General features: G+C 35.3%; 1 protein-coding gene across 1 annotated transcript; it reads right to left on the reverse strand.

The window, feature by feature from the left end:
• Positions 1-1341: 1341 nt before the first annotated feature.
• Positions 1342-19165, reverse strand: LOC150079797 (nudC domain-containing protein 2-like). The gene is made up of 4 exons (XM_090382661.1): positions 18866-19165; positions 15255-15303; positions 4529-4683; positions 1342-1494 (listed from the first exon to the last, which is right to left on the reverse strand). The coding sequence occupies exons 1-4, from the start codon at positions 19049-19051 to the stop codon at positions 1399-1401; spliced, it is 486 nt and encodes a 161-aa protein (XP_090238787.1). The 5' UTR covers positions 19052-19165; the 3' UTR covers positions 1342-1398.
• Positions 19166-21451: the final 2286 nt, after the last annotated feature.

Raw genomic sequence — 21451 nt, forward strand, 5'->3', positions numbered from 1 at the left:
TGTTTATTGAGTGGACAAAAGAATTGCTTCCAAAAAAAAAATTGAATATTTTAATTATTCTAGATCACTGAACAGCACTATTCTGCTAAGACACTTTAGTGAATCAGAGAGTTTGTTTCCCCACTTATGCACTAACCATGTAATCCCAGAGCATCTCTGGGATTACATAGTTCGACATATCCAGCATTTGGATCTTCCACCATAGTGTTGCAGATCTATGCAACACAATCCTGATGACATGGTCCAACATACCTCCTGCAATGTTCAGAGGCCTTATAATGTCCGTCCTCCATCATGTGGCAGTGGTAGCGATGGCAAGATGAGGACATATCCAGTATTGCAGAAGGTCGTCATAACATTTTGACTGGACAGTGTATATGCCTAAGTATATGAATACCTACTTTATACAGCTTAACAGGTTCACCTCTGCTTATATTTTAAAGAGTGCATTCAGTGTAATATAATATCTGGAATGTTGAGAAACAACATTCCAAAAATTCATAATGATTGAAAAGTAAAGTCTGGAATTCATAGCAAACACTTTTCTTGAGCTGTAAATCAGAACCAAAAAAATTTTATGAAAACTCTATTCTATGTATGTAAACTAACCTCAACACAAGCAAAAAACAAAACTGCATACAAAGCAATAAACAAAAAACCATGCACTGCTGTTAATAGCAGAGCTCAATCAGTGTGCCAACAGAATTCAGCAGTTGTTAATGTCACGTGCCTTTACTTTCTGCATCTTTATTGGCTGCTTAAAAATGACCTATATAAAAATGTAATGTTCTTGTTTATACTCCAGCATGACCACCAGGTCAGATGGGTTGGCTGGGTGGTCATACTGGAGTATAAACAAATTACGAATCATGCAGGTTTGAACCATGTGTATGTGCTACTGCACATAACCACTCAGCTATGTCAGGCCATGGGTGCTTTTGAATACTTGTGCTATAATGGCACCTCATTTATAGTTTTGTTTGACACGTGCATCTGTTAATACTGACGCTGGACTGGATGATGCAAATGAGTACCTAATAAAATGGCCACTTACTATATGTATTACATGTACAGGCTGAGTTGATGACCACTGAACTGATGAAGTTATCAATAGGAAAGAAAGATGCATGGAATGAATATAAATTACCAAGACACTGAAAGCATAAATTAATATGTCCTAAACCTGCAAATTTATGAATACATTCGGTTACAGGTTTTCCACACAAAACTTGTCATAAGCTCATTTTAATTTGGAATAAATTAATTTTACAAAAATTAAAATAGATAATACATGTTTAGGCATGATTAAAAACTTTATTAAACTAATGATTAATTATTATACATGATTTTTGGCCTTCAGCTTTAAAATGAGTTCAGTTTCATAGTTTTTTGTAAATCTCACTTTCCATACTTAGCTCTCATATTTTCTTCCATGACTGGTAGATCATCATAACATTTTGAAAGAGAAGCCCCACTAAAGTCAAAGCCAGGATTCTGAAATGGATATAAATTTCTTAGGTGTTAAATTTGAAAACTTTTAGGATCTCACTACTACAACTACAATATAATAGGTCAACCTTAATTAAATTAGCAATTTTCAATATTGTATGTTACTGACCAAGCTTTAACTGGAATACTACTTTAAAAGAGCCATAAAGGAAGTGACACTGAAATATCTTAAAAATGGCCAATTACCTTAGTGAAGTGAGCAAATGTTTTGATGGTTTGTATGTAACATGATGCAATTATATTCCTTCTTACTGAAATTTTTTTATTCAGTGAAACAGAGTGGCTACCCCTTGAAGAAGGCTGCTTAAGTTTATCACATTCAATACTACATATACACTCAGTGATCACTGAATTATGGCTAGCCCATCTGTAATAGAAAATGCCGCATAGTCCACAGTATAAAAAGCTGAACAGCTTCCTATGCTAGAGCAGTAGTAATTTGTATCTGGTCATGCAAGTCAATGTGATAAAGTAGCAGTTATGGGACATAGTAGCTCCAAAAGGGCATGATTGTGAGAGCCCATGTATTGGGCTCTCACAATCTCACAGTATTGGGTGCTTCCACATCAGAAATGGCACATCTTGTCAGTTGCTCGTGGCCCACTGTGGCTAAGGTGTACAAAGAATGGATGGTGTTCAACAGGTCAAACCACCTCTCACTGACAGAACTGTAAAGGATTACGTAAGGTGGATATTTGTGGTGAGCAAAGGGCAGACCACTGTGCAACAGTTGACAACATAATACAATATGGGGAATGCAAGAGCAATATCCCAAATGATAATGGACCACACATTCAGATGTAGGGATTCCACAGCAGATGACCAAAGAGACACCCTCTCCTCACAGTTGATCATCATTGTGGTGGTGTGGTGTCAACAACATGCTGGTTGGATCTGGAGGACTGGAAACAAGTGTGCTGATTGGATGAGTCCAAATACCCAATGCAACCTACCAACAGATGCCTTCATGTGTGGCATTAGAAACACAAGTCCATGGACCCATCATGCATGGTGCTCACTATCCAGGCAGGTGGTGGTGGTGGTGGTTGCTTAATATGGAGCATATTTTGAGCAGTAAAATTATTAAAATTTTACTGCACAAGGAGGGAGGGAGGAGAACAAATGGTGATTGAACAGATTTAGAGTTCACTCCCTTCAACATTCAAATTAATTTAGTGAATATTTGATATCAGTATTTAGTATCCTATTTGACTGGGTCAGTTTGAATTTTATTCTAAGAACTCGTACATTTTTCACTATAACAGAAAACACCTACAAGAGTTTTACAGCTGGTTTATATGAATGGAAAATGAAACTTTCCAGTATGAACCCGAGTAACAATTACTATGCAAGTTTAAAATAATGGTACATGGTCTTTTATCAACTGGCTTCTAGCAAAAGCATTTAACTTAGTTCTGCACACAAGACTGCTATTACAATCTGGAACTTGGTATCACAGGAAATATCCTCAGATTAAGGTATGGCTATGCAAAATGAAGGTTTTCCGTAGCCGAGTGGTCGGGAGTGCAGTAGCACACGCTCTTTGAGTAGACCGGGGTTCAAGCCCCTGACTGCTAAATATGGTCGATCTGCCAACTCGCACTGGACCAGGGTGGTAGATTATGGTCCATTTCCCTCAGCATGAATTGAGGAGGCTTCCACCCTGCAGTAGGTTGATAATGGCTGCAATTTTTTTTTTTTTTATGCAAAATGAAGTATAAGATTGAAATTAATGATTACTCTTCAGAACAGGCTACATTAGAAGTGGATTCCTTCGAAGATGTGGTGCATGGTTGAGTTCTGTTTTTCTTAAATACAATGTGTGGCTATTAAATAATGAGACTGTTGCAATAAAATAAATATGAAATATTTTGTACCTTCAAGTTATCCTCTTCAAAATAATTGCCCCAGGCTTGCACAAACTGTTCCATATATTTCTTCCAAGCACAGAAACATTTTCCAGAAGTCATCTTCTGTAAACCCTTTTCATAGTTTGGTTGTTTTTTTTCTGAATATCTTCAATGGATTGAAAATGGCTTCCCTTAAGTACACTTTTCAGTTTAGGGAAGAGAAAAAGTCACAAGGGACTAGGTCTGGCAAGTAGGGTGCATGTTCACACATAGGGATTTGTTTTTTGGCCAGTAAATGGCAAGCAGAGAGAGAGTGTTGTATGCATTGTCTCAATGGATCATTCAACCATCCTTCCATAATTCATGTCTCTTCAAATTTTTTCATGCAGCCTTGTAATAACTTCAATGCAGTGTGTTTAATTGATAGTCTGATTTGGTGGGACATATTCAACCATAATAATTACTTTATATATTCCTTTAATATATAATTATTATAATTTTTTTAGATCATCGTCCACAGATTACATTCTGTCACTGTTGTTTTTAGAAATCCTGAATCACTGTCACAAATTTTGACCAGTGTTAGTTCTTTTGAAATGTGTTAAAAACTTGGGAACAAAGAACTTGCATAATCTTTTCATTTTTAAAATATCAGATATGATGGTTTGTCAACTATCATGTCTTTCTTCAATTCTTATTTGATAATTTGCCCAAACATGGGAGAAAAATTTGCTGTTTGCTGATATTCAATTTCTTCTCAACATTGCACCACCCTCAATGATACTGTATCCTTTGAAGCACTTGTACCACTCAGATATCTCACCTAAATTCACCTCTTGATAATGATCATTTCTGCAGTCTCTGACACTGATTTCTCTAAAAAAAAAGCAAAATTTTATATCTTTTTGTTCAAAAAGTGACATTCTAAGAAATGACAACAAGACATTGATTACCATCAACAACAGGTAAAAATAAACGTTTGCATGTGGCAAACTAAAAAAAAACCTACCTACTGTGAAAATTACAGGTTACAAAATAAAGTTTTTCTTAGTCAATATAAAGATATTTTTAACAAATTCAGGAATTGAACTTGATCCTACCTTGTACATCAAACTAATACACCTTACTAGAGAATCAGACTGATATTTATGATTTCAAAAGTGGCATACCTCTATTTGGAATCGTTCAAGATCTAATTTTTTTCGCATCTCATTCCACGTCCACGAATCAGGAATAAACTCTCCAACTAAAAGAGATGTCCAAATTTTTTCAGCCTTTGGTGAATCAGCCTTCACAAGCATTATCATAATTTTCTTTCTTTCTTCTAAAAGGAATAATAATACACATCATTATTACTTACACATACCATTAAAATATACATATATACACATATTAAGACATAAAGGTTATTCTTTTGTTGAAAAACTCATTGGTCAATGGGTAATCAGAACTATGGCAGCAGAGCATATGATATCACTGGATATGGAGCAGGGCCATACATATAAACGGACACATGAGGTGCTAGCCTTGAGCCTCACCAGAGTGGGCTTTGTGGGGCCTCTGTAATCTCAATTTTTTAAAGCGATTTCTTTCTTTTTTAACACCCTAATAATCCAAACTAGGGCCCACTTATACCTATCATGTAAACAGAGACAGGTGAAATTTACTGGAAGTGTGGATGACTCATTTCTGCAAAACAACAGATGAATTTCCAGAATAAAGGAAAATCACTCTCTCCTAATTCTTTAATAGGGTGCTTACAGTAGAACACAGGTTGACCACGGCATACTGTTCGCATCGGGAATATGCCTTAATCTTTTCCACTGAGTTAGAGTTTATAAAATTGGCCTCCCATTTTGACGAATATGAAACAGCTCTAGTAACAAAAATTTGGATCAAAGTACTACCAGCAAATTCCTTTAGGACCCAAAAATAAATTTACTAAAAAAAGTGTGAATCTTTTAAAATCTCATCTATCTGATGAGAGTGACTATAGAGAAATTAACGATATAGAGAAAGGAACGAAACCGAATAAAAAAACGTAAAATTATGTACAATGAAATAAGAGGCAGTGAAATAGTCTTAACTGGCAGAAAATTATTCATTGTTAGCACTGCTAATGTCATTTGTGCTACACTTATTGCTGAATTAAATTGCAGATCTGAAGTATACACTGAGAGATTAAAAGATTAAACAAGTTTAGTGTTTTTTTAAATCATACTATAGAGGAAAACAAGTCTGATTCGTGTATTGACACATTAGCGGATATTTATAAAAATGTCATTGATATCGAACAATTCAAATCAGAAATACAGTTGTTTCCCCATATCCACTGATTCAGTTATCCGCGGTTAACCACGGAAAAAAAAATGAAAAAACTTAACACGTACTACTGGTGTGTCCAATACGATACTTCCCTTTATTTTTTATGATGTCAATTTTAAATCTAATAGCTTCCCTTGATTTTTTACAGTGTCACGTATGGTTTGGTCACCAACATTATAATGGATGCACCGTTTTCAAACTTTTGAATAATTTCAAGTTTTTGTCTAATTTGAAAGCATAACTCTTGCGTTTGCCTATCATTTTCACGATTTCTAAACAAAAAAAAAAAGTTACTATAAAAAAAAAAAAAAAAATTCCGACATCCCTGACATAAATAACGAAACAAAATGTGTCCTTTTGCGGTGCGACAGAACACAACAATTGATGTGAAGCACTAAATCAATCAAAATATTTGGTCTCTTTTTTTTTTTTTGTTTTGAGAGGTTTTACCTCTAATAAAATCTCTAATTCGATTTTAAATCTAATAGCTTCCCTTTATTTTTTACAGTGCCGCATATGGTTTGGTCACCAACATTATAATGGTTCATTAGAGATTTAATGGATGCACCGTTTTCAAACTTTTGAATAATTTCAAGTTTTTGTCTAATTTGAAAGCATAACTCTTGCGTTTGCCTATCATTTTCACGATTTCTAAACAAAAAAAAAAAAGTTACTATAAAAAAAAAAAAAAAATTCCGACATCCCTGACATAAATAACGAAACAAAATGTGTCCTTTTGGGGTGCAACAGAACACAACAATTGATGCGAAGCACTAAATCAATCAAAATATTTGGTCTCTTTTTTTTTTTTTTTTGTTTTGAGAGGTAGGTGTGAAGCCAGCGGGGGTTGCAAGATAATAGGTACACTAATCTCCCAATGACAACTTATAACACCGGTTCTTGTCGCTCATTTACGACTTGCAAAATATCTGTTTATACCTATTCTAGTTATTACTTGAATTTTATGATTTCTGGTTGATTTTTTATTATTTTTTATTTGGAGTCTTGAAGTTTCCTAGTTAAAAACCAATCCCGGTAAATCAAGAGTCTGCTGTACTTTATTATTACTATATTTAATGTTGGTAATGTCTTACTGTGTGTTTAATTTATCAATTAAACTTTATTATACATATGTACAAGAAAATAACGTTATATATGGGGTCAGCAGGTGTTTGCTTATATCCGTGGTTTCAGCCATCCATGGTAGGTCTTGGAGCATATCCCCCACAGATATGGGGGGGTCTTACTGTAGTGCAATTTTTAAACTATGCCAAAGAAGAAAATGTTTCAAATATTGAGTATATATACATTATTAATGATGGAGCCAACCGGGCTAGCCGGGTGGGTAAAGTGCTTGCCTGGCAACCCAAAGGTCGTGGGTTCGATTCCCACCTCAGGCTTGGATACCACGATGGTGCCACACTATCCGGTTGGATCTCACGGCCACGATACACAAAGGAAGCAGGAAAAAACTAGTTCCTTCGTGTATTGCTCACATCATACAATAAAAAAAAAAAAAATTAATGATGGATTTAGATCAACATTTCCGAATGTTGAAACAATTCTCAAAATATTTCTCACAATGCTTGTGACAAACATAAGTGGTGAACGGTCTTCTTCGGCACTAAAAAGAATAAAAAACTATTTACAAAATAATTTAGTGCAGGACAAAATGTCCGATTTATCATTATTATTTATTGAGTTTGAGGTAATAAAACCATTATAAACTATGATGACATAATTTATAAATTTGTGAAATTAAGAGCAAGGAAAAAAAACATTTTAACTGAATAGCAATGAGTATCAGCATTAGTAGAAGCATATGATGCAAGAAAGCAAGCTTATATAGCATCAGCCAAAAAAAAATTCCTGTTTCACACATCCATTCATTTCAAAAGTTTGTCTAGTTCAGCCTTGAATTTATTTAAGCTGTCAACTTCCACAATGAAAGATGGAAGTTTGTTCCAGAAATCAACCACCCGCTGGCTAAAGGCAAATTTCTGCACATCTATTCTACAACTGTCTTTTCTCAATGCGAATTTATGCCCCCTGAGGTGTGTAATCTGAGCAAGAAGAATCCCATCAGCATTGAGCTTGCTCAAATCATTCAAGGCCTTATACACCTCAATCAGATTACTTCGCAGGTGTCTAGTCTCCAGACTGTAATTTGCAGAAATTAAGCCTTTCTTGGTAATAGCAACACCTTGTTCCACTCTCTAATCTTGTTGCCCTTCTCTGTACTCATTTCAGCAGAACCCCAGGGGCTCAGTGAGTATGGGCTTGGCACACCCAGGGTCCTGAGCTGGATACCATCATTCTTCTCTTCTTGGTGATTCCCTTCTACTCTCTCTCTCTCTCTCTCTGGGTAACTTGGAAATTTTTTTTTTTTAGCTGGTGCAGCATAAGCCTCAGGCTTCCTTTCACTATATGGCTAGTAATAATAATAATAATAATAAAAATACATCTTTCCTAAAATGAAGCCTCCACATCTGTATACAGTACTCATGGTGTGGCCTGACCATTGCCTTATACAAGGGATAACACCTCCTTACCCTTGCTAGCAAAATTCCTGTATATCATTGACAAGACCCCCCCATGAGCTACTCTTGCAGCCTGTTTGCACTGTGCAGAAAACTTCATATCTGAAAGCAAAATTACCCCCAGGTCTTTTTCATTCTCCACTACCCTGAGTGTAGTACCGCACAGTTGGTATGTTACTCTAGGGTTACTGCTACCCATATGCAGAACTTTGCATTTGTCAATGTTAAACTTCAGTTGCCACATCTCAGCACATCTGCTCAACTTTTCCAGATCTTGTTGCAGTAGTGTACTGCAACAGGATCTGGAAAAGTTATTAACAACCCTACCAATCTTTGTATTGTCTGCAAACTTGAACATTAAACCTGATATACCTTCATCAATATCACTGATAAATATGCAAAACAACAATGACCCTAAACAAGGCCCCCTGGGGGACACCACTAATAACATTAGTCCATGAAGAGCAGTCCATTGATTATCACTCTCTGTTTTCTCCCACTCAACCATCCCTTCATCCATAGCAGCAACTTGCCCTTAATGCCATACTGCTCCAACTTGTACAGTAGTCTTATATGTGTAACAGTGTGTGTCAAAAGCTTTACTGAAATCCAAGTATATATCAAAATTATTTTTTGCATCTAGTTCCTTTGTGATCACATCGTTGTATCCAATCAAATTGGTCAGACAAGACTTCCCCTTAACAAACCTATGCTGAACTAATCACAGTCTTACCTAGATGATCCTGCAGTACTTCTTTAATAACTGATTCCATTATTTTCCCCAGAACAGAAGTTAAACTAACAGGTCTGTAATTATCTTTCAATTACTGTTTGCAAATTGGGGATACATTTGCACATCTCCAGTCTGTAGGAACCTCCCCTGAGTCCAAGGATGCCTTCATAATCACGGCTAAAGGCCTGCTTAATTCCTTTGCTGCCTCTTTAAAATAACTGGATAGATCCCATCCACTCCATGTGCCTTGATTATGTTTAACTTCAAAAATATCTCCTCCACTTTGCTCTCAGTTCTTATGTTTATCTTCAACAATTTCTCCTCGCCTTTGCTCTCAGTCATGGTCACAAATCCTTTAGCTCCCTGTTACAGTTTGATAAACTTCCAGCATTCTCCTCTCTTAATAACTCCTTATGTGTAAATGTAGATGCAAAATACTCATTCAGTTGGCCAGCTATCCCAGCAGGATCATCAACAATCGACATCAAGTGGACCAATCTCATTAATCCCCTTCCTTCTAGAGTTTACATAAATAAAGAAGTCTTTACTGTTTTTCTTGGCATCCTTTGCCAAAGATTTCTCACAATCTGCCTTTGCTTGCCTAACCTCCTTTGTGACTTGATTACAGACTGTCTTATATCTACCATAGGCATCTGTATCTCCCAAAAATTTATATTCATGGGATGCATATAAATTTCTTCTCTGCCACGAGTCTCATTAGTTCATCTGGCATCCATTTAGGTGTAAACTTGAACAGTATTTCTTGGTATGAAAAGCCTAGTAGCTTCCAAGATTAATTCCTTGAATGCATCCCATTTAGAATTTACTGTTGGTAACATCATCGGTTGGTCCCATTGTATAGAATTTAAAAAACTGTCTGAGACCACTGTAGTCACCTTTATAAACGCAAAACCCTTCCCCTTACTACTGATGGTAGTTACATCTTCGAGTAAATCCCATATCAGTACACTGTGATCACTGCCACCTAGCAGTTCCTTTATCTGCAGATTGGCACCTCCATAGCCAGGTGGGCAGAGCAGCAGTGCATAGCGCACACACTTCTTGATTAGACCGGGGTTCGAGCCCATGACCACCAAATACGGAGGATGCGGAAAGGTCAGGGAATGACCACAGCATATCCCCGGAGCAATATGGCTTTAGTTGCTAATGCTCCTAAAAACCAAACAACAAACAAATATCTGCAGATTCTTAATGCATGAACTATCATTGCTGATAATCAGATCAAGAGTATTACTCCTGGTTTCCTCTCCAACATGCTACTACAGAAAACAATTATCCAATAAATCGACAAAAGTCTTGCTAGTGTGTGACTGACCAACCCACAAGTTCCAGTCTATATCTGGGAAGTTTAAAATTCCCCATAATAAGGCAATCTGATTTACTGGCCCACTCTATTTCTTTGTACAGTTGTTCGTTGTACTCATCAGAGTCATTAGGCCCATAACACACTCCTACTCTCAATTTTGCTTTCCCAGTGCTTATAAATGTTCTTGTTTATACTCCGGCAAGACCACCAGGTCAGTGGAGTTTACAATAAATCAATCAATACAAATGTTAATCATATTTAGCAGTCACAGGCTTGAACCCCAGTCCACTCAAAGAGTGTGCGCTACTGCACTCGCACTCCTGACCACTTGGCTACATCAGGCCTATGTCACACCAAACTGACTCAATACTGCACTGTCCATCCATGTCAACTGGATGCACTTTCTTAGATTTTATGTGTTTCTTAACTAACAGCATGATCCCTCCTTCCTTTCTATCCTAATTGTACACATTGTACTCTCCAAATATCCAATTCTGCATTCCTTATATCTGTGTTAGATTCCAGTGAAGTTCAAAAAAGCCCGTGTCTCTTTTTAAAAAACCCGCATATGGGATGCAGAGTTTTCATAATGCTGAACAGAATATATTAAATGTTCTTAGTTCTTATTTAATAATGTGTTAATATTCGGTACCATGCAGGTATTGTTAAAACTATTATTCTGTTAAACTCTTGTATTTTATATACTTGTATTTAATTATTGTTATATAAATAATTTGGCAATAAAATTTTTACTATCATACTTTATCAATAAAAAAAGTTGGGGGGGCCTAAAAACGCATCAGTTCGGCCCTGATATGGAGTGAGATATTTTTATTTAGGTGGAAAATGGAGTTTCATAATAAGTCCAAAGAACTACTATTCATGCTACATCTTTATTCTTTTAGGAAGAACCATTTTTTTTTAATAATGCTTAAAAAAATTAAATTTTACTTAGACTAATGGCAGTAGATCACTATTATCAAGCCAATTTCCTAAATACACAGATTTACAGAAAGAGCAAACAAAAAAAATTTTTTTTGTTTGCTCTTTCTTGTAATTCTTTCTTCATTCTATGGCTCAAGGTAGTACTGAAAAGAAAAATAATACAGATAATCCTCACATAGTACCCTTGGACAATGCAAATGTTATAACATGGTTTATATTTATAAAATTCAAAAATAAAAATTTTTATGTAAAATATCTTGCAGCAAGCCACAGATGGGTAATAGTGGGTGGGATGACCCCAATGAGCCAGGTGCATACATTTGCTGTGTGCAGATTCATCATCATCACCACCTCTTTTCGCTGTCAAATATGTGAGATGTTTACTCTTGCCCCATCTAAAAATTATTGTACATCACTGTTAAGGCATTACTAATGGCCAGTATGGATAAAGCATGTGCAATTGTAACACTGATGAGATCTAACACTGATGACATCAGCCATGTAAGCTGTAGCAAAAATTGAAGGAGTTGGTGCAGATAATGTTCTAAAGTTCCCAACCTCACATAGCAAATACCTTACCTGCAATAAATTGCAGGAGTTAAGCATTTTATGTCACTTTTAAGAAATACACTTGGTCGTCGACTTACGACCTATGCGACTTACAACTGGCCGCACTTACGACCACAAAAAATTTGATTTTGTAAATTTCATTTGTATTAATTTTTACATTAATTTTAGATTGTATTTCTGTGTTTACAGTAGATTATGTACAGTATTATTTTTCAAATTATGACAATACTGTATATGTAATTATAGATCGTAGTTTTGTATTTTTTATAAAGAGTATGAATAATAAACCAATTAAAATGTACAGAGCGTTTGAATTTAACCTCCTAGAGAGAGATAGCCTAGGCGTAGAAACGAAGTAAAAGATAAAAGCATTACTGTATTTAAAATGAAAAATAAAAGATGATAAAAATTTAAAAGATTATAAAAATAAATTATAAAGATAATAAAAAGATTAGAAAGGTTAAAAAATACTGTTAATAAATATATGGCCGACATACGACCAGATCGACTTACGACCTGTCAGTCAGAACAGAAGTCGGTCGTAAGTTGACGACCAACTGTAGTCTCAACCCACTCCTGTAAGGGAGTGCATTCAAACTACAGCCACTCCCCGATTAATGTAAGGGTTGCATTCCATGGAACGCTATGTAAGTCGAAATTTCCATAAATAAGCATGTAGGGAAATTCCGCACTCGCAACTATGCGTGCTGAATTTGACAGAAGCAAAAAAGAAATGTTCGACGAACATGTAAATAGAATTATTCAATTTTTTTTATCTCATGTGCAGAAAAAATTACAAAAGTGTACAAAATTACAAAAATTTCAAAATTATATAATTACAAAAAGAGAGAGGAGACAGGTTCAGCAAGTTTTACCTTTTGAGAATTGTTGCCAGAATTAACTCTCCAGCTGATAAGCACACCACTACAGAAGTTGAGGGCTGTGCAGATTTAGAAGGGGTTTTTCCAACACATCACAAAATTTCTCTGCAGCTGCAGAATCGGCTGTTGACTTCACTGCATACTTTAATGTTTTGTAAACCAGCGTGATGCTTGAATCTATTAAACCACCCGTTGCTTGCCACGAACTTGTCTTGGGGTTTGCCGTACTTATCGTTATCTTCATAAATACTTCTTGCTTGAATGACTGTTAAATTCAGGGGCACTTGCTTCTGAATCTGATTTTCCATCCATATTATTAATAGCTTTTCCATCTTTAATATAGCACCTGAACACTGTTTTGTGATCACTGTTGGGGGCGGACTGGCCCCGGTGTGAAATACATTGATCCTTTAACATGTTCTTTTATATGCACACTGTCCCTTAAAATAGTATTCACTGTTGAAGCAGTGAGACCTAATTCTGTGCAATAGATGACAAACTTTGTCCTGCTTCGTACTTCTTAATTAATCATCTTCATTTCTAAATCAATTTTGTTTCGTTTCATTTCCTAGCACTGCCAGCACTTGCACTTTCTGTTGGCCACTTTCCCTTCATCATTGTAATAAGTAAATAAGAATGAAGAGAAGATTCTGAAAATTTATTTATGTTTTTTATATGATTGAAGATTTCAGTGAAAGAAGAACACATTTCACCATAATAATGTAAAAACCCACAGAATTCCAATTATTGGGATTATCGCAAATGCAATAAGATCAAGTTTACTAACCATTTATAATAGATTGTGCTAACAGAAAAGCCCAATAAACTGGAAAGTACGAATTGTTTTATGGTCATGACCTCCAAAAATGTTCTTTAGAAAAATATCAACAAAGCCATTCAAATTGATTCTTATAATGTAACATATGAGAACGATGAAAGTGTAGTACAATTTCCATTATAAAAATGACCTTTTAGAGAGATAAATAGCTTAGTTATATGGCGAAAATTTCAACTTCTGAGGTCTTGGAACAAATTAACAAAAAAAAAACAATGTGCTATTGGGTTCACATTACGATATTTTCACAATACCTCCATTTATTCCTACGGGATGCAAAATATGTTTCCACGATTTTTTTTAAGTTTGCACTGGCCGGCAAAAACTTACGTCAAGTCGAATTTCCATAAATCGAGTATAACATAAGTCGGGGAGTGACTGTATTTTGTTTATATAAAAGGCACATTCTCTACATAATTAGTACATGAATTTGAAATTTTCCAAAAGGTAGGAGGGGAATCCAAGTGGTCTACTCTGGATTCACTTTTTAACACAGAGGTCCACGAAACCCCATAATTGTTATATATTTCTAAGGTATATAAATTTAGTCAGCTGTGTTAAATGTACAGTAATTATATATATTTATATATATTTTAACATTGTATAAAGCTTTTTATCATGTTGTTTTTGTTCCTTCTTCTATATAATAAAATATTATTATTTTATTAAAGAAAATATATGATTTTTATTACTTTCTTTAATTAAATAATAATATATAATAAATAAAAAATAAAGTACCACTAGCAAATATGGATTACTGCTTAACATAGAGTTTCCAAGACTGCTTTCCCCACTCCTGTTAAGTAGGGGTGTCTGTAATACAAATAATGAGAAATATTCATATGTAATATTCCACTTCATATTACAGAATGGTGCACACCAGCTGCTGGAATAAATACAAAAAAAAAAAAAAAAAAAATTATAAAATCTTCCAGTTCAATACACAGTGCACATAAAAATGTCCCATACTATATTAGTTTATTCTGTTCTGTATTTTCCACCATGTTCTTTTTTGAGTTTAGCCTCCAATTGTGTTTGGATTCTTAGTTATTTTTTTGTTTCAGGAATGTTTTAAAACTGGCACATTAACTGAATTACAGCATTGAAGAGCAAATATTAGTGAGCACATTAATTACTGAAAGAGCAGGTAACCACAGGTAAGTATTTGCTCTTTTGTATCAACATTTTGCAATTACATAATCCATTAGATTTTTGTGAGTAATTCACTTTCATTTTATTTGCATTATTAATAACTCACAGAGTAAAATAACTTTGATACATCCTGTATATCAATTAATTTCACAATGAAATTGTTAATACTTTATGTCATTTCATTCTCCTGTCATTTCAAATATAAAATATCTTTTATATTCTTAATATTATAAACAATAATAAATATTGATAAACAGAAGTTTGTTTGTTTGTTTGTTATTTGGTTTTTAGGAGCATTAGCAACTAAGGCCATATTGCTCCAGGATATGCGGTGGTCATTCCCTGACCTTTCTGCATCCTCTGTATTTGGTGGTGACGGGCTCGAACCCCGGTCTAATCAAGAAGCGTGTGCTACGCACTGCTGCTCCTTCTCACCTGGCTATGGAGGCATAAACAGAAGTAAGAATTTGATAAATACACAACATAGCAATTGAAAACTGCACAAAATCTCACCAAGTAAATGTTTGAAAAAAATATATTTTTTAATTAAAAAAATTAAATATATATAAATATACATATATGCATACCCAATGTCCATGTACATTCTTCAGCCACTACCATCCTACAAAGATTTCCCTGTTTAAAAAAAAAAAAAATCAAATTGTTGCAATCAAGAATACTGCTTTATATAAAATATATCATGTATCCCTAAATTTCTGAAATATAATGAAAGTAAGGAGAAAAAATTTTAAGTATACAAACATTCTTTTCTTACTATTATACATTCTTTTATTAACAAGCCATGTTTACACCACAGGCAACCAGTGTTAGAAATTCTGGTGTCTAGAGTAAAGACAAAATACCTCCCCACCACCAACTTCCAAACTGATGTGTTCAAGTACTAAAGTTATTACACTGGTAGCAAAGTATCTCCATGCCTTGCTGAAGTTTAGTATACAGTGGGGTCCTCCATCTGTTAAATTTTTTTCTGCTAATTAGGGCCTCTATAGCTTCTAGCATTCTACTGATTTTCATGACCCTAGATTTCTTGGAGATAATTCTTACATCTCTATTATTGCTCAATTTAATCTTTTAAGAATCAACTGTAAAATTTCCTTGGGGGAGATTGAGAGAAAAATGAAATTTACACACTTGAGACAATTTTGCAATACAATGGGAAGGACAGTTTCCTCACCTTGTTTTTATTTTTTTTTTTTTTTTTTTTTTTTTTTTTTATCATATCGCCAACCCTTATCCATCCAGGAAGCCAACTTCCTGTCATGGAGGCTATACTCCACTGTGAAAAAGTCCTCTAAATAAAAAAAAAAAATTACCACAAAACTAAGAGCATGGTCAGGGAAATAATTTTCCTGGTTCAAATATGATGGAATATTACAATTTATAAAAGGACTAGGAATGATTCTACAGCAGAATTGTTTATATACAATGGTTGTGTGACAAGGTGGGTGAGCCAACCGGGCTAGCCGGGTGGGTAAAGTGCCTGCCTGGCAACCCAAAGGTCGTGGGTTCGATTCCCGCCTCGGGCTTGGATCAAAGTACTACAAAAACCTTGGGAGGTGCATTATGGCCACAGAAGCCTATGCGCCAACAACTACCAAAAAAAAAAAAAAAAACAAGGTGGGTGTGATAATTTTGTCTTAAAAATATTTCCATTCATGCTTGTCTTTATTCATCTGACTTCCTATTTTTATTTGCTATTAATACTTTATGAAACACTCTAACCCAAATTCATTATAAAACAATGGAAGTGTTTTTTAACTCTGAAATAATAGCAAAAAGAGTAAAGGCACAGATGTTGCTGGGGGCAGAGAGGAAGAATATGAATGGATCAGTTGACTCCCCACCAGAAAATTTCAATCTGATACAAGTAATTATTATTATTTTAGCATCCACAAACAAACAACATTCACTCTTTTACTGAACTAAGCAATTTATCCCCTCACATTCCCAGTTTAAAATGAACAAAATAATATTTATGTTTATCTATCATGCTAATTCTGATTGTAAGTGACTGTCCATTGTTTTGAAATTTAAGGTAGAATATACCCACCTCCATTCCCACTTGATGTAATAAATTTACAAAACAATATTATTTATAGTTAATCCTATGCAGAGACATCCTTCGCCATCCAGATTTAAGATAATGTGGTTTTATATTTGTGTACAAAAATTTCACATTCTACACTTTTTTATTTAGGTATACATGCTTCAAAAAGTTGGTCTCTTTAAACAAAAGAACATGACAAACATTGCTCCCTCCTCCTGTAGATTATGAGGGCAAGTCTGTGGGAGTGTGATTGCAGTGGGAGACTTATTCATGCATGCTCTGGCTTTTGCCAAAATTCTCTCACTTGAATCTCATTGGAGTTACAGCACTTCACCAAGATGTTGGGACACTGTTTGCCATTAGAGTTCACCAAGATGTGAGGAGACACCGTGTCCTGACATCTTCATGAACTTAGTTTTTCCTAACCTTGGTGTGCTGTAGCTTTTTACTGGAAAAAGCTACAGCACACCAAGGTGTCAGGACACAGTTCCCTCATTTATTTATTTTATTTTATTTATTTTATATCATATTGCCAACCCTTATCCATTTACTGTCCATCTTCAAACTCACAGAACCAACTTTTCTTCATCCTCGTTTATCCCTTTGCCTAAAGCTTTCTGGAACAACTTTCCTTCACATGTATTTCTTAAAAATTACAATTACAGAAATTCAAGACTAATGTCATTAAATATCTTCTGTCTTCCCAACTTCAATCCACACATGGTACTGTTGTTGTTGTTGTTTGGTTTTTAGGAGCATTAGCAACTACGGCCATATTGCTCTGGGATATGCGGTGGTCATTCCCTGACCTTTCCGCATCCTCCGTATTTGGTGGTGACGGGCTTGAACCCCGGTTTAATCAAGCGTGTGCTATGCACTGCTGCTCCTTTCCACCTGGCTACGGAGGCGCCACACATGGTACTATGTACCATGTGTTCTTATAGCATTCATGCTAGGGGTTTTCATAAAAAATAAAATAAAATATGTTGTATAAATGGAAAATTAAGTTTACTGTGTTTTTTTTAATATATATATTTTTTATTGGCATAATCATCATTTTATCCCTAACCACTTATTTTCTATAGAATCTTAGTGTTACCAAATGCAGTATTCAGAAATTTATTCCCAGCAGTTAATATGGAAGTCCTGTACTGCAATTTTAATTTTTGCAGATAAATGTGTTATTATTATTATTATTATTATTAGCCATATGGTGCAAGGAAGCCTGAGGTTTATGCTGCACCAGCTAAAAAAAAAAAAAAAATTCCTGAGTTGCCCTAAGAGAGAGAGAAGTAGAAGGGAATCACCAAGAAAGAGAAGAATGATATCCAGCTCAGGACCCTGGGCTTGGCACACCACAAGTACCAAACGCTATTTCTTTCTTGCTTTAGATTTCTAACGTTCTATAATAATAAAAAAAAAAAAAAAACCTCTGCAAAATTTAATACAAACAATCCACGTTGAATTGGTGCGGGGGGGGGGGATGTGTAAATCTCTTGCAGGAAAGTGAAAAAACAGATTTCTTATTACATCTGGATTTCTTGGTAATTGGACAAATCAAATGCTGTTATATTAAAAAGTATACGTTATGATATATTTTTATTTGAATGCTGTTCGTGTACAAGATCAACATTCAAATAAAATGTTACATGTAAAAGATGTTATATGAAAAGGGATACGTCATAATGATTTTTTATTTGAATGTTCTTCTTGTACACGATCCAGGTGATTGCTGAACTGTTTTTACTTTTGCACTCAGCATATTGATATGAACTTAGCAGAGGTCGAAATGGTAAATTTTATGTACTGAAAGGTCAGTTAGTAAAACAGCTTATTTTAATCGAGTATATACATAACCCCAGGGGCTCACATCTGGTAAGTATGGGCTTGGCACACCCAGAGTCCTCAGCTGGATATCATCATTCTTCTCTTTCTTGGTGATTTCCTTCTACTTCTTTCTTTCTCTCTCTCTCTCTCTCACACACAGGGTAACTCAGAAATTTTTTTTGGCTGGTGCAGCATAAGCCTCAGGCTTCCTTACACCATATGGCTAATAATAATAATGACATTACCGATAACCAATCACCTCGTTAACATCGTTTAAAGTTCAGACCGTCAAAATTTGCCCACCTGCAAGATGACTGTTCCGCGTACTTTACAGTTCAAACTGCTCGGTTTTATTACAATGTCAATCTCCTTTCCTCTGGTTCCATCAGGAACACTAATTTCAATAAACACCTCACACACAGTTTGCCACCAACGGCCCCATGGCGTTTCACAAGCAACAACACCACTTCGCTCATCAAAATGTGTCATGATTTTTACAATCAAAATGCGCAATTCAATCTGATTGTTCAATTTCGAAATCTTAACAAATCATCTTCGTACTGTATTTTCATTTTATAATCTTCAAAGGAATACTGCGTAAATAGCAACACACCTTGCCATCACTTTCAGACAAATAGCTACATGGACCTCTGTATCACAAATAGAAATTACCAAAAATAATCTCTTTATTCTGGAGAATATCTTAAGTGGGTTACTTTAATTATAAATAATAGCAAAACAACACATTGATATATGTAAAGTGAATTAAAAAAAACATAGGATAATATTTTTCAATTTATTCCTACATATTTATAAAAATTAACTATTAAGAATAGTAGAATTGAAATGCAGCTCATTTAGTAAGTTACGTTGAACAGTTTGGATCGTGGCATTCAAGAACAGGCTACTTGACAAAAAAAAAAAAAAAAAAAATCGGACACACATAGGTAGTTGCGTAAAGATCTTCAAAAATTTAATACATGCCAGGGAACCTATAGAAATTAAAAACTAAAATTCTGGTTTCTTGAGATACTACAGTGCGGATACACTGTCATTTTTCTCTCACAGCAGTGGCAGACCTAGCACTATGGCAGTTTCCACCAAGATATCATTAGCATTAGTAAACGCACATAATGCAAGGAAGAAAGCTTATATAGTATCAGTCAAAAAAAAAAAAAAACCTTCTCATTTCACCCATCCACTAGCTCCAAATGTTTGACTAGTAGTAGTAGTAGTGGCATGTGATGCAAGAAAGCAAATGTATGAGCTTATGCAGAATCAGCCAAAAAAAAAAAAAAAAAAATCACACCATTCCCTCCAAATGCCTGTCCAGTTCCTCCTTAAATTTATTCAACCTATCAACTTCCACAACGACAGATGGAAGTTTGTTCCAGCAATTAACCACCCGCTGGCTAAAGGCAAATTTCCGCACATCTATTCTACATCTGTCTTTTCTTAATTTGAATTTATGCCCCCTTAGATTCGTAATCTGAACAAGTGGAAGGATCCCATCAGAATTCAGCGTGCTCAACCCATTCAAGGCCTTATATACCTCAATCAGATCATCGCGCAGGTGCCTAGTCTCCAGCCACTGGAATTTGCAGAACTTAAGCCTCTCTTGGTAAGAGAATCATTTCATTCCCCTCACCAATCGTGTTGCTCTTCTCTGTACACGCTCAAGCAAATCTACATCCTTCCTAAAATGAGGCCTCCAGACCTGTACGCAGTACTCAAGCCGTGGCCTGACCATTGCCTTATACAGAGGGATAATTACTTGTTTTACCGGTAACTTAACTTAATACAATCCTCTTTTGTACATATGCTTTATTGTTTGAATTTGTATCAATGTTTATCGTCCTGTAGGATTTCACATTATTGTTATTATGTTTATTGATCTGATCTCAGATACACTGTTAATGGTTACCTGTTGTGTATCTTTTTATTAATAAAATAAAATAAAATAAAATAAAAATAAAATAAAATAAAATAATCACATCCTTTTCCCTGCTAGCAAAATTCCTATATATAATTGACGAAACCCCATGACCTGCCCTGGCAGCCTGTCTGCATTGCTCAGAAAACTTCATATCTGCCTGCACAATTACTCCAAGGTCTTTTTCATTTTCTACCACCTTAAGTGTAGTACCACACAGTTGGTACGTTTCTCTGGGGTTACTTCTACCCATATGCAGTACTTTGCATTTGTCAAGGTTAAACTTCAGTTGCCACTTCTTAGCCCATCTGCCCAAATTATCTAGATCCTGTTGCAGTAGCATACTGCCATTACTGTCATTAACAACCCTGCCAACCTTTGTATCATCTGCAAACTTCGACATTAAGCCTGATATACCTTCATCAATATCATGATAAATATACAAAACAACAGTGGACCTAACATCGAACCCTGTGGGACTCCACTAATAACATTAGTCCAAGAAGAGCAGCACCCATTGATTACCACCCTCTGTCTTCTCCCACTTAACCATCCTTTTATCCATTGTAGCAACTTACCCTTAATACCATTCTGCTCCAATTTGTACAATAGTCTTCCATGCGTAACAGTGTCAAAAGCTTTCCTGAAATCCAAATATATGATATCAAAATTATTTTTTGCATCCAGTTCCTTTGTAACCACATCATAATATCCTATCAAATTTGTCAGACAAGACTTTCCCTTAACAAACCCATGCTGTGTCTGAATTATTGCTGCAGTCTTGTCTAGATGATCCTGCAATGCATCTTTAACCAGCGACTCCATTATTTTACCCGGAACAGAAGTTAAACTAACTGGTCTGTAATTACTCGTGTAACCCTTCGATCCCCCTTTGTGAATTGGGGATACATTTGCACATCTCCAGTCCGTGGGAACCTCCCCTGAGTCCAAGGATG

The sequence above is a fragment of the Mastigoproctus giganteus genome, chromosome 10 (genome assembly GCF_048544385.1).
Source record: "Mastigoproctus giganteus isolate SK-2022 chromosome 10, ASM4854438v1, whole genome shotgun sequence".
NCBI lineage: Eukaryota > Metazoa > Arthropoda > Arachnida > Uropygi > Thelyphonidae > Mastigoproctus > Mastigoproctus giganteus.

Coding starts and splice junctions, on each gene's coding strand:
- LOC150079797 (XM_090382661.1), bottom strand. CDS start 19,051: ATGACACATTTTGATGAGCGAAGTGGTGTTGTTGCTTGTGAAACGCCA. Junction 4,684..15,254: donor AGAATGTACATGGACATTGG/GTATGCATATAT, acceptor TATTCCTTTTAG/AAGAAAGAAAGAAAATTATG. Junction 1,495..4,528: donor TTGAACGATTCCAAATAGAG/GTATGCCACTTT, acceptor TATCCATTTCAG/AATCCTGGCTTTGACTTTAG.